The sequence below is a fragment of the Entelurus aequoreus genome, linkage group LG05, assembly GCF_033978785.1.
Source record: "Entelurus aequoreus isolate RoL-2023_Sb linkage group LG05, RoL_Eaeq_v1.1, whole genome shotgun sequence".
Classification (NCBI taxonomy): Eukaryota; Metazoa; Chordata; class Actinopteri; order Syngnathiformes; family Syngnathidae; genus Entelurus; species Entelurus aequoreus.
The window spans coordinates 33,378,257-33,392,527 of NC_084735.1; the positions used below are offsets into that span (position 1 = coordinate 33,378,257).

The 14,271-nt window shown below is 42.9% G+C and overlaps 1 protein-coding gene across 2 annotated transcripts in view; it reads right to left on the reverse strand.

Annotated features, from left to right (window-relative positions):
• Window positions 1–8,863: 8,863 nt before the first annotated feature.
• Window positions 8,864–14,271, reverse strand: part of chrne (cholinergic receptor, nicotinic, epsilon) — a 35,668-nt gene continuing 30,260 nt past the window's right edge. For both annotated transcript variants that reach the window (XM_062046362.1, XM_062046363.1), the window contains exons 8-12: window positions 11,929–12,043; window positions 11,694–11,808; window positions 9,842–10,049; window positions 9,639–9,772; window positions 8,864–9,568 (exon numbers count right to left, since the gene is read on the reverse strand). In XM_062046362.1, the coding sequence (XP_061902346.1) occupies window positions 9,401–9,568; window positions 9,639–9,772; window positions 9,842–10,049; window positions 11,694–11,808; window positions 11,929–12,043 (740 nt within the window). In that variant the 3' untranslated portion in view covers window positions 8,864–9,400. The remainder of the gene's footprint in view (window positions 9,569–9,638; window positions 9,773–9,841; window positions 10,050–11,693; window positions 11,809–11,928; window positions 12,044–14,271) is intronic.

A 14,271-nucleotide genomic window follows, 5' to 3' on the forward strand; every position in this document is an offset into this window, starting at 1 on the left:
ACAAATGCTCCCAAAACGAACTATTTGCTGAAAAAATAACTAAATAAAAGTGACAATGAATACAATAGAGCAATTAAATAAAACGTGAGGGAATTTTGGTGGAATGCATAACATATATATTATATACCTGCTACATTCACCCCTCCTGAATTACACCAAAATCCTGAGCAGCTAACTGGACATGACCAGTAACACTGGGCCAAACGCACGGGTTTACATTAAGATCTAATCTTCACATTCAGCTTGAGAGCTACCTGACAAACAGGTTTAGAGAAATCAAAGGGTTGCGCAAGCCCTAGTCCCTCCCAGAATCGCCTGGTGCCGTGTACACCAAACTACCCGGCCCACTTTACTCTTAAACCACACCTGCAAGGATACACACTAAGTACCATCTTACAGCGGCAAAGTGCAAAACAAAATAAAAACAACAATACAATAGACACAATATCCCAGGACAAAAATGAAAAACACAAGACAACCCTTTAGAACAGAATAGGTCAAGAAGACACTTTGATTACCAACCAAATGAGTTTAAGAACCCCCCATGATAATCGGCGTCTGAGCCATTGTCTCTACTAGGCGTCTGACCCTCTTAACAACCCTGCCAGCACATGTTCTAAACACACCGCCTTCTTGTGTGGATGCCTGGCTTACTCGACCCCGTACCCCAACTGGTAACATTGTGTCAGGGATAACAGTTGGGACATGGCCTGTGGCAACCCCCGGCACTGTGTCTGCTTTGTCAACTGCTGGCACTGTGACTGGTTGAAATGACTGGATACTGCTTGCATCAATCACTGATACTGTATCTGGTGCCACAGACCGGTCTATCTCTTTATCAGAAGAGTCTTGCTCCATATCAGACTGGGCTGCATCCATAGACACTCCATCGCAGGGTTGGTGACTGGCGGATTCTTCAGCCCCGCTCAATACCCATGCACTCGTCTTATCCTCCAAACTCTCCTCCTCCAAAGAGTCGATGAGATCCTCCATTTGACACTCATCCTCTGAATCATCAAGACTGTCCTCAGTTCCTGACATGTCTCCATCAGCAGACTCTATGGACAGGAAGCTGATGTCCAGGATAAGGTTGCGATGTACCACTTTCGTTTTTCCTTTGTCATCTTCCAACTTGTAGACATGAGTCTGCGGGTTGCTGTCCATGACAGTATAGACTGTTGGTTCCCACTTGTCTGCAAGTTTCTTCTTTCCCTTCTCGCCTTTGTTGGCGAGGAGTACTCGGTCTCCCACATTCAGGTAAGTCCCCTTGACCTTCCGATTGTAACATCTGGCTTGCTTGTCTTGTTCTTTGATAGCATGCCTTTGAGCGATGCCAGCTGCTTCATGGAGGTAAGACATAAGAGATGTTACATAGCTGTCATAGTCAACGACCACCGGGTCATGTAAGACCCGTTTGAACATCACGTCAACAGGGAGCCTCGGAACCCGCCCAAACATGAGATGAAAAGGCGCGTATCCAGTTGTTTCATGCACCGTTGCATTATATGCAAATGTCAGGGTCTAGATTTGCTGGGGCCACTTGGCCTTCTCTTTCAGCGACAACGAACGCAGCATATTCCCAAGAGTCCTGTTAAATCTCTCAGTCCCTCCGTTCCCCATGGGGTGGTAGGCTGTAGTGTGCGACTTGGAGACTCCTGATAGTTTAAGCAGCTCCGCAATAAGCTCACTCTCAAAGTTGGCACCTTGATCTGTGTGGATGCGCCTTGGAAACCTGTATACACAGAAGACGTTATCCCATAACTTTTTGGCAACCTGCTTCGCCTGTTGGTTTGCACAGGGAAAGGCATGGGCCAACTTTGTGAAGTGATCCGTCAGGACAAGAACGTCCACTGAACGCTGCTTGCTATCCTCTGCACTCCAGAAATCCAAGCACACTAGTTCCATTGGAGCCGAGGTCCTGATACTCTCTAGTGGAGCTATGGCCGAAGGATCTGGTGTCTTGGCCAAGATGCACCTCTGACAACACTTGACGTAATCTTTAATTTGATTCTCCATTCTGGGCCAAAATAAGCGTTGTCTTGCCAAGTGAATTGTTCTTGCCTGCTCTTGATGTCCGGCCAACTCATGCACACCGCACAAGGCCTTTTCTATCAGGCTCTTGGGCAACAGAAACTGATGTCTCTTCTGTTTGCTCATGGAATCTTTGGCGACTCTGTAGAGCACCCCATCAATAACTTTAAGCCTCTCCCACTGTCTGATAAGGACTAGAGCACTCGTGTCCAGACCGTCCTTCTCTCGCCTTGAGGGCCTCCTCTGCCGATTGATAAATGGCATGATTCTAGAGATGCCTGGGTCAAGCTCTTGACTTTTCCGGAGCTCTTCCACGGAAAAGACAGGTAGCAGGTCGTGTCCCGGTAAAACAAGGTTCTGAATGGACTGAACCAGTTCTGTCGCTCTGGACTCTGTAGCTGCACCCCAGTGGTTGTGAGAATCAAGAACAGCCTTCACAATGTCGCCATCCAGAGATGGGGGACAACGGGATTGAGTTGCACCTCGTTTTGTCCTCTTCATCTGGTGACACTGGACTTTTAAACGGAAGACATCCTGAACTCCATGTTCTCCAAATCCATCAGATTCGGCAAGCAGGTTGCTGTAGGACTCTGAGACAAGTCTATTCCCAATGGTCTTAGCAAATGGGTCCCTGCTGAGAGCGTCAGCCACTTTATTCTTGGTTCCTGCAATGTGCTTCAGACTGAATGTGTATGGAGCAAGCTTGGCAACCCATCGCTGTTCGCAGGCGTCGAGTTTGGGCTTAGTCATTATGTATGTGAGTGGATTGTTGTCGGTCCATACTGTGAAGGAATTACCCTTTAGCCAATGGCTGAATTTGTCACACACACTCCACTTCAGCGCCAAAAACTCGAGCCGATGAGCTGGATAATTTTTCTGAGAACTGCTTAGGGTCTTGCTTGCAAACGCTATGGGCCGCGCTTTACTTTCACCAGCCGGTACTTGTGACAATACTGCACCAAGCCCGTCCAAGGAAGCATCAGTCGACAGAATCATGGGACGTGAGAAGTCAGGATGTGCAAGGACCACACAGTCCAGCAAACTCTCTTTAAGACTGACAAAGGCGACGTCACACTCTGGAGTCCAGTCATCAGGTCTGAGTTTCCTGAATGTTCCTGCCTTCCCATTTACTTTTTTCTTTCCTCTTCTCTTTTGACCAGCAGTTAGAGCAAAGAGTGGCTTGGCAATGGAAGAGCAGTTGGGGATGAAATGCTGGTAGAAAAACACCATGCCCAAAAAGGATTTGATCCTTCGCACTGAAGGTGTACATCCATCATCTTCCATGAGATCAGACCTTGACCTACCGGATATGACTTCCACCTTCGCAGGGTCCACGGCCACTCCACTTCCATCTACGATGTGACCCAGAAACTTGACGGATGATCGCAACAGGTGACATTTTTTGGGACTTAACTTCAGGTTGTGGTCTCGCAGGCGCTGGAATACGACCTCCAGTCTCTGTAGGGCCTCCTCTTCAGTCGCTGCAAATACGAGCAAGTGATCTAAATAACATAACAGGCTACTGAAATTCAGATCCCCAAATATACACAGCATCATGCGCATGAAAGAGGCCGGACTATTGCACAGTCCTTGCGGCATCCTGTTATACTCATGCAGGCCTAGCGGTGTTGTAAAGGCGGTGTATTTTTTGTCCTCTTCAGCCATGGGGATGTTGTAGAAGCCGGATGTCAAGTCCATGGTACTGAAGTAGGTATTACCTCCCAAGGAAGCCAAGCAATCTGACTGGTGTGGAAGGGGATGGGCGTCCTTGAGTGTTCTCGCATTCAGCCAGCGGAAATCGGTGCAGATCCTCAAGTTTCCATCCTTTTTCCATACCATCACTAACGGTGAGGCATAGTCACTAACAGACTTCCGAATTATCCCTTGCTCCTCCATTTCTGTCAAGACTTGACGTAGCTTGTGGTAGTGAGCAGGGGGTACTCTCCGGTAAGGAAGGCGGAATGGCCGGTCATCGGTAAGTCGAATGCGGTGGACAAAGCCCTTCGCTTCACCACAGTCCATTTCGTGCTTGGAGAAGACATCGTTGTAACACTCGAGCAGCCGCACTAACTTTTCCTTTCCTGCGTAGCTAGTCTGACAGTGCTCTATGTCAAGGTTGCCAAGGCCAACATCTCGTAGTCTCTGTTTGAGATCTGAAGGACTGATTGGTGTGTGGTGTTTGCCTGGTACAGTTTTGTCAATTTGACAAGACCCTTGGAGGAGTTCAAAATCTTCCACAGCTAAGCAAGGGGACACATCTGCAAGCTTACAGTTCCTCTTCAGTGTAACTGGTCTATCAGACAGGTTGGTGACCTTCATGGGGACCCACCTATCCCCCCACAGAGGTGTCACAACACGGCCAATCATGATGTTACGTGGCATGGACCTGGATGAGGTCGGCTCAACCAACACAGTGCTTCCTGGTGACATGGCCGTGTCGTTAGGCAACTTGCCCCAAACGAGGTGTTCTTGCATCGCTAAAAGAGTTACTGACTGCTTGAGCTTGACTGTGCCAATCTTGTCTGGTAGCTCCTTACCCCTCCAACGAGATGTATTTGCCATGAGGTCCAAGAACTGTTCACACTCTGGGGATGACAAAGGACTGCAAACAGAGATAAGCCGCCAGTAATCATCACTGTTCTTCAACTGGTGCATGAGAAACTTGATCACATTTGTGCCGATGATGAGATCATCTCGCTGGCCTGGCACCACCAGAACTGGAACGATACAGCTAATCCCATACACCTTCAGTTCAACCTCATACATACACTTCGGTTTAGTGAGTTTTCCTCCACACCCAATTAAAACCACTGCCTGTGTCATCAGTTTTGGTCCTAACAAGACTTTTTCACTCAGCATCTTTCCTTCTGCTTCTTCACAGAAAGTACAGGCCATGGAACCTGAATCAAGCATTCCTTGCATCTGGAACATATTATTCACATTGACTGGAGTATAGAATAGTTCATCATATGGCTCAACTCTTTGCATGTTCTGTGCTATTATCTTCACATCAGCCGGTGCTGCACTGCACACTTTCAAATAACACTGTTCAAATTCACTGTCACTTTTGAGGGATTGATTGTCCTCACCCACACGTCCCCTCTCCCAATGCGGGTCAGTTAGTTTAAACCCTGCTGCTCTTCAGGTGGATGTGCAGCTTGATCCTCCCATCCGGGAGTGTAGCTTGGACATTCTCTCTTTATATGGCCAGGCTTAAAGCAAGACAAACACAAGTAGTCCCGCTTGCAGTGCACTAAAGTGGTGTGTTCCACAGACTTGCACACCTTGCAGGTTTTTCTCTGTGACTGGTCAAACGGGCGCTATCTATACATCAGCTGATTTTTCAGAGCCAGCGCCTGGCTGTTCTGGGCGAGTGTGCGGTCAAGCAGACCAATCAGAGTCTTTAGACAATTATCATCAACCTGAGGAGTAAACTTGTCACTCACTTCGGCCTGGACAGGAGGCAACTCTGGGTAGCTATTTGTAGACACTTCCTCAGACACAGGTGTTTGAATATGAGCAGTCACATGTCTTGCTGGTGCAAGACAGTTTGTTTTGGTGTTTAGCTGTTCTCTCATGTCGATCTGATAACGGTCAACGTGCTCCTGTATTTCACCAGCAGTCCATTTCTCTGGTGCTTTGAACCGCAGCACTGCAGCAAGGGAGGGATCGGGACAATATTTGACAAACATCATTGTTACCTCTCGACGAGGATCATCAATATGCCGCCCCTGCCTGCTCAAGCCCTCCTCGGCTGCATCAACAGCTTTGTTAAGGCGGATCCAGTATTCGACTGGGTTCTCTCCTGTTACAGGCACAGTGCTATAAAAGTCTGCAAGAGGCATACTAGAACATGACACACCACTAAAATGCTGTTTCAGTAAGTCAGTAATAATTTTTGGGTTCTCATGAGGAATCAGTGATGGATTGCTACGGAGTGTTATCTTTACAATGTCTCTAGCTTTCCCCATTAATCTAGACAACATCTCCTGATGCTGCTCTTCTAGACGTATGTTCCTTTTTCTCAAGTATGTGTCCATGAGCTCTTCCCATTCATGTACCGAGAGCTTGTCGGACCCATCCCCTCTGTACACAGGAGGCTCCCTCACATCGGACTGCACGACTAATTTCACACCAGTCAGGTTAAGCGTGGAGTCAACCATTGACTGGCCTGCACCTGAGTTCTGAACTCGTGCCTGATCACCTTCAATTGTCTGACACTCTTCCTTTAACTGAGCTGATATGGACTGTCCTACTTGCTGGGCGATGTGTGTGATGAGGTCACTCAAAGCTGGGTCACTCCTGTCTGGGATGGTTGAAAGACAAAAAGTCGGTCTGTGGGTAAGGGGTGTGTGAACAGGTAGACAGGTGGGAGTGAAAGCTGGGGAAGCTACTTTGCCTGGGACATTAACTGAATGGGTGGAGCTGAGCGCTGGTGATCCCACAACACCTGGACTTGTGACTGGAGAATTAGACAGCTGCGCCCCCCTCCCAAAACCAGCAACGGGAGAGTTAAACATATGTGCCCCCCTCCCAAAACCAGAAATTGGAGTGTTAAACAGCTGTGCCCCCTACCAAAACCAGAATCAACAGTTCGAACAGCTGTACCATTTACAACATTGGATTCCATCTTTCAAAATAGTTTGGTTGATGTCAACAAAAATTTAAAAAATATATAACTATTGATTTACATTAACAAATGGAAAGTGCTTTTTTTTATTTTTATCGTTCACTTGACACTTCACTTTTTTTTCTTTTTTTTCAATGCCTTTTTAACTTTCCATGAAGAAAAAAAAAAAAACAAATCCCCTTTTTACTGGGACAAAGTCACTTCAATGTAACCTTCTTAAAGAAACCTTCATTTGTTGTTGTTCTGACGTTCAACAACCTCCGGTGACCAAACTGGTGTTGGTCCACGATGTCATCCGGGTCACGGCACCAATGTAGCCGGATAGAGTCTGCGTTGTTTATTGTTGGTGTTGCTTTGAAGACAAGGGGACTCGGTGGTTGCCTTTAGCCGAAACAGGTGGCGTATTTATTGCTGTATGAAATACACAGGAAATAATGCAGCAGCATTAACACACGAGTCTGCAGCACACCAGTCTAAAATGGAGGGAAAACTTCAATGAAGTGCCGCAGCCACTGTGTGTGAGTGAGAAGTGCTACCTAACAGTACACTAGCAAAACGTTTGCTAAAACACTCAAACTCTGAGCAAAACAAGTGTACATGAACATGTCAGCAACATCAGCAGCACAAGAGTAACTTATAACCTTGTTTCACAGTTACATTCTCTTTAAAACACGAGAGCAGAAAAAAAACACTCACCTCCTCATGGCATGTCTCAACAGCAAGCGAGGAAGACAACGTCACTACCGGAAGAAGGTAGGATTTCAAAATAAAATGACAAATGCTCCCAAAACGAACTATTTGCTGAAAAAATTACTAAATAAAAGTGACAATGAATACAATAGAGCAATTAAATAAAACGTGAGGGAATTTTGGTGGAATGCATAACATATATATTATATACCTGCTACATATATATATATATCTGTATCATGAATCAATTTAAGTGGACCCCGACTTAAACAAGTTGAAAAACTTATTCGGGTGTTACCATTTAGTGGTCAATTGTACGGAATATGTACTTCACTGTGCAACCTACTAATAAAAGTCTCAATCAATCAATCAATATATATATATATATATATATATATATATATATATATATATATATACACATATACAGTATATGTATGTATATATATATATATATATATATATATATATATATATATATATATATATATATATATATATATATATATATATGTGTGTGTGTGTGTGTGTGTGTGTGTGTGTGTGTGTGTGTGTGTATGTATATACTGTATATGTGTATCTATACATTACCTCTGTTTTCAATTATATATTTTAGTCTGTCCTTTGTCTGTACTTCTCTGCTTTTTGTGTTTACTTGTTTGTGGTGTACAGCCCTTTGATTTTAAACGGTGGTTGTTTTTAAAGGCCTTTATAAATAAAGTTGGTATGGTATGTTATGTTATATAGTATACACATTTGACACATACTTTAGTTTATCTTAATACTTTTCACAATATGTCCTATTGTACATTTATTTATATGTGTTAAAAAAAACAGTTGAATGCTTTAACTCAGAAATCTGGTTAGATAATGAAAATTATAATCAGAAAATGATGAACAATTGACTCATGTATCTATAAAATCAAAAGTGTTTCTCTATTCTTGGTAATGAGTAGGGCTGCAGCTATCGATTATTTTAGAAACTGAGTAATCTATCAATTATGTTTTCCAATTAATCAAGTAATCTGATTGAAAATACATGTGTAGCCTCAATGTGTATTTTAGTGAAAATAGTTCAAATGAACAAAAACGTTCTGCTTGCGATAACTGTAATTGTTTTTTTTCTAATAAATGTACAACAACATTTAAATCATATTTCAAACATGTGTGTATTAATATTTTTTTATTTTTGAACTCACCGCTGTTTGTCGCCACACAGATCACGGCAGCCACACACCACCATTTTCATGTGCGCTCAATTGCAGAACTCTTGAAAAAAGTATGGCCCAGGCACTTCATGCGGTTCGGATTTTATCAATTTTCTTGGATTAAACAATTAATCAAATCAACAAAATATAAATCAAAGCTTTTTTCGTAATCAAATTAATCGATTAATCGTTGTAGCCCTAGTCAGTATATTTCTTCTGCAAAAGTGTAAGAAATATTTTGCCAAGTCAAAAATTCACACAATAAAATTGTATTGAATTAATTTATTTAAAAAAACATACCTTAAACATAACATTTTGTTAATAAATCATCGTTAGGCTATAATGCATTGACTGGCTCAAATTACGTTACCATGTTCCTCATATAAGACACATGCAGGTTTGGAGTCACTAAAAGCCCACACAAACAGGGCAACTTTATTATACAAAGTAGACAAAACTAAAATTATTCCTTGCCTCAATACATACATTTCTTGTTTGACCTAATTCTACTTAAAGTGTGAATTGCTTTAACCCACACGGCAAATTTGCAAATAAAAGTAATCGTTAAGTTGATTACAATGAGTTAAATTAATGTGTCCTGACCCACCTATCGCTCGTATGGCCGTGTAACTTTCACCAATAGGGCTTTTCCTCAAAGAGACAAATGTGCTGTCATGAGATGTGCTGCAAAATCTCTCACACTCTACAGACTCAATTCACCCCCGATGAGGATCCTGCACGGTGTCAGAGATCACTACTGTCATCCGCACACACTGTGTGAAGTATAGTAAACCTTATGGAGGTATTAGCCTCAAAATTTTTCAGTTTTTTTTCCCTTTCTTCAATTAGGGGTGTATTTTTTGCTCTCCCCGGGAAATGGCCATTCAGGTGCCCTGTTGAAGTGTCCCGTGAGGAAGATCCCCACTGTGCCGATGATGAAGAGGAGAATGGCCGCCCAGAAACACACCTTGTCAATCATCTTCCCGATCAGTACCCAGCTTTCAATTTCCTTCATAAGGTAAGATGAATGTGAGACAGATGTGTGGGATAATGCAGACATGTGTGCAAATAATGCTCACAGATCCAGTGTTGTTTTGTTGTCTTGTAGTCTCCGCAATGAAGTTGCAGGCATCCACACATTGCTTTATCTCTGGTGCAGCTTGGGCTAAACTCTTGTACAAATTGGCTGTAGTGTTAGCATCAACGCCATCCACTAAAGAGAACACCGACATTTAAGGACAGCCTGTAGTGTGTGAGCTTGGAATATACACGGATGTCTCACCGTTGGGTTGCATCAGGCTATGCTTCTCCTTTTGCTTGTCAAACATCATTTCGCTGCGGGGCTGTTTGAGCACGTACTCCTCTGCTCTCTGCATGAGGCCGAAGGAGTCTCGCCTCCGATCTCTCATGCCGTTCACTTCTGACGTCACCTCGTTGTCGTCCACCAATGGGGACATGCCGAGGAAGCGGGGTACCAATTCTAAAAACAGCTGAAGGGGAGGTAGGGGAGTGAAATTGACAACATTAAAGTGACACCAAGAGGTAGGGGCGCACGCAATTCTGGGCCCCCATATACAAGACTCCGAAAGGGCCCCCCATCCCACCCTAAAACCAATATCACCGTCACGCACACACATATTTGGTATGTTCACATGCACTAAATAACTAATTATTGCATGGAAGCTTTTGAAAACACACCATTTTTTAAAGATGGGAATAACATACCTGGAATATGTCCAGATCAGCCGTTCTCAAATTTTTTTCAACAAGTACCACCTCAGAAAACACTTGGCTCTCCGAGTACCAACAGAATGACCAACATTAAAATACAGTAGCGTAGTAAGCCTGACTAGTCATTAAAAATAAGACACAGGTTTATTGACTGTAACATTACACACAGTTTGAACAGTAACACTGTGTTTGAAGGAAGGAAAATAAAACACTAATCTCTTAATTAAGTGATTATTTGGAGCACCCCTAGAGGTAGCTGTACCACAGTTTGAGAGTCACTGATCTAGATAAACCCATAAATAATTAGTTTTTGTTTAGAAATTTTTTTTTCTATTTATTTATTTTTATTTTTTTTCATAAATAAAAAAGCCAACACATTTATAAAAAGTGGCCAAAATATGAATAATCATATAAACTTTGATTATTCAGTTAAAATGATCACAAATATGTCAGGTTTTTCTTTACTTCAGTGTAAAGTAGAGATTAGCTGATACATGTAGGATTATACAAATCAAAGCAACACATCATTATCATTTGACTATTTTAAAATCAGTGAATCTCATGGGAGTCTCCCCTTGTCTTTAAAAACAAGTTAGGCTTTTGTTCCCAACTTTAATCGAGCCTGTGAACGCACCACATTAATGGGCACGGAGATGCAAAAGTGAAACCTGTACATAACTTTCTCATATGTTGCCACAAACAGGTTTATTATATGTTTGTGTACCTTTCTTCTATTGCCTTTCTTTGTTCTAAAATGTTGGCGCTGCGTGTGAATGCTTAAAAGGTGTGCTTCGATGATGTTATGACGTCTGTATTGAGCAAAGTGTTTGCAAATCGACAACAATCAATGGATGACAAACAACGCTGACAGGAATTATGTAAAAAAAAAAAGTACTTCGTAGCAACTGTGCTTAATCGCGATTAATCCAAATTCCAAAGTGTGATTAATATAATTTCAAAAAATAATCATCGTATATTTGAGGAATAAAACGATAAACGATACCCAAAACATTGTATCTACTTAATAATGCAGTTTTACCTGAAATAAAAGTTGCTACTGGCACAACAGCGATGCACATGAGACAATGCACAATATCAGGCATAGTGCAGGATGTATCCTGTAATGGTTGCTGCTAGCCATGTATTGAAAGGATCAAACTATTGTACCTCATATGATTTAAATAATTTATTTATTGATCCTAAATTGCACCAAAAAAGTGAAATTATCCTACAAATATCGTATCATAATGCAGTGCATGATAGGGTTTGTAGTATCATGGGTGTTTTATACTTAGAAGGCCAGTTTAGGCTTTAAAACGTGTTTTGAGGTTCAGATATTTAAGTGCATCACACACAGTTTGCATTAGAGTGTATGTCCCTGGGTGAGGCATAGATTCACTTACATGCTTGATGTTATGGGACATGGTGTGAGTGTTGGGGCTGCGCAGGGAGAAGTTCAACACCACAATCTGATTGGTAGCAATGAGAGTGGTAACGCACATAACAAAGATGATGTACCTGAGGAGGACATTAGAAACGATCACAAAAAGAAACAGGCAGCAATGCTTAGAACGCAATGCTGCACTCAAAAGGTCACCAAGTTAAAGCCCGATGACTGTGACAAAAATGCTGACTCACTTGCCGAGGAGCGGGACAGAGAGCGATGTCTCCGGGACCTTCTGGGCAATAAGAAAGAGGAAGACAGTCTGAGCCAGCAAGACGGAGATGGACACCGTCAACTTTTGACCGCCGGCTGTGAAGTGGACAAGAGACACATATTGTACAGTATTAAACAAAAAGACAATCTAAAAAGAAAGTTTTAAAGAATGACTAGTGAAGACAGGACACACAAATATAACCACTGTGGAGACACAAAACAGCCATGTGCATTAAATGCAAAAAAAAAAAAGATTGATTTTATTTAAAACAATAACATTACAGTCGTCCCTCATCACATCATGCTTTCAAAGTTTGCTGATTCACTCTATTGAAGATAGAAGATAGCATAAAAATGGCTAAATAAACCAAAAATATCAATACTACAGAAGTATTGGCCATGAGAGTAGACCAAACTAACCAGAGCGCAATGTTTAGTATTGTGGCCACTGATTGGCTCAGCCTCAGACAGCATTACTATATTGAGAGTATAATCATGACTAAAGTATGTTATTTCATGTGTAGAGGTATAAATAAAAATTTATTTATAAGGTCATAAACAGTTTTCTATTCTCCAGCAATGAAAATATGTGATTTCCATCCATCCATCCATTTTCTTTTGCTTGTCCCTTTCGGGGTCACGGGGGGTGCTGGAGCTTAGCTCAGCTGCAGTTGGGCGGAAGGCGGTGTACACTCTTGACAAGTCGCCATGTGATTTATAAAGAATACTTCCTGCTTCGCACTAATTCATCTACCGCGGTCAGGCCCGGAACCAATCAACAGCGATAAACGAGGTGATCACTGTATTACAAAAATATATTGAACAATATACTGGATAATACAAACATTATTGTGTGTATAGTTTATTCTATAAAACAACATAATACTGTACAGCAGGGGTCTCAAACTCAATTGACCTGGGGGCCGCCAGAGGTAAAGTCGGGGTAAGGCTGGGGGGCACAAAGTATTCACTTCTGAACCTCATGTCTAAATGTGTTAACTACTTCTACCAGCTGTTATGGTGACCTAGAGCTATGCTAGGCCTTAAGTGATTTTAATCTAAAATGTAATGCGTGTGTTTGTTTCGCTATAATTTTTGTGTTTGGACCGTTCTTTAGGGTGGGATTCAAGATTTCTATAATATATTTAACTACCGGTATTAGCTTCCCAGGGTGTGCAGGCCGCAATTACACTTAACCAGGGGTTTCAAACTCCATTGAGGGCCACGTCACAGTTATGTAACCGTGAATAATATATTAATATAAACGTATAAGGATTTGTTTAATGATATTGTTACACAATTGCCCATGCATTTGATTAATATATATATATTTGACATAAGCTGTAGAAAAAAATCTGTACATTTTGCGATAAACAGCTCAGTCACCAGAGTTTTATTGTAACATTTACAGTGTTTTTTCACGGCCTATCAATCTATAAATGGTAAATTGCCTCACTGTTTTTTTTTGTTTTGTTTTTTTTACCTTAAAATCTATGGTTGTTTTTACGCAATACCACTGTTTTTTACAGTTAAATTCTATATTCTTACAGTTTTTGCCATCCATCCATCTTCTTCCGCTTATCCGAGGTCGGGTTGCGAGGGCAGCAGCCTAAGCAGGGAAGCCCAGACTTCCCTCTCCCCAGCCACTTCGTCCAGCTCTTCCCGGGGGATCCCGAGGCGTTCCCAGGCCAGCCGGGAGACATAGTCTTCCCAATGTGTCCTGGGTCTTCCCCATGGCCTCCTACCGGTCGGACGTGCCCTAAACACCTCCCTAGGTAGGCGTTCGGGTGGCATCCTGACCAGATGCCCTAACCACCTCATCTGGCTCCTCTCGATGTGGAGGAGCAGTGGCTTCACTTTGAGCTCCCCCCGGATGGCAGAGCTTCTCACCCTATCTCTAAGGGAGAGCCCCGTCACCCGGCGGAGGAAACTCATTTCGGCCGCTTGTACCCGTGATCTTGTCCTTTCGGTCATAACCCAAAGCTCATGACCATAGGTGAGGATGGGAACATAGATCGACTGATAAATTGAGAGCTTTGCCTTCCGGCTCAGCTCCTTCTTCACCACAACGGATCGATACAGCGTCCGCATTACTGAAGACGCCGCACCGATCCGCCTGTTGATCTCACAATCCACTCTTCCCTCACTCGTGAACAAGACTCCGAGGTACTTGAACTCCTCCACTTGGGGCAGGGTTTCCTCCGCAACCCGGAGATGGCACTCCACCCTTTTCCGGGCGAGAACCATGGACTCGGACTTGGAGGTGCTGATTCTCATCCCAGTCGCTTCACACTCAGCTGCGAACCGATCCAATGAGAGCTGAA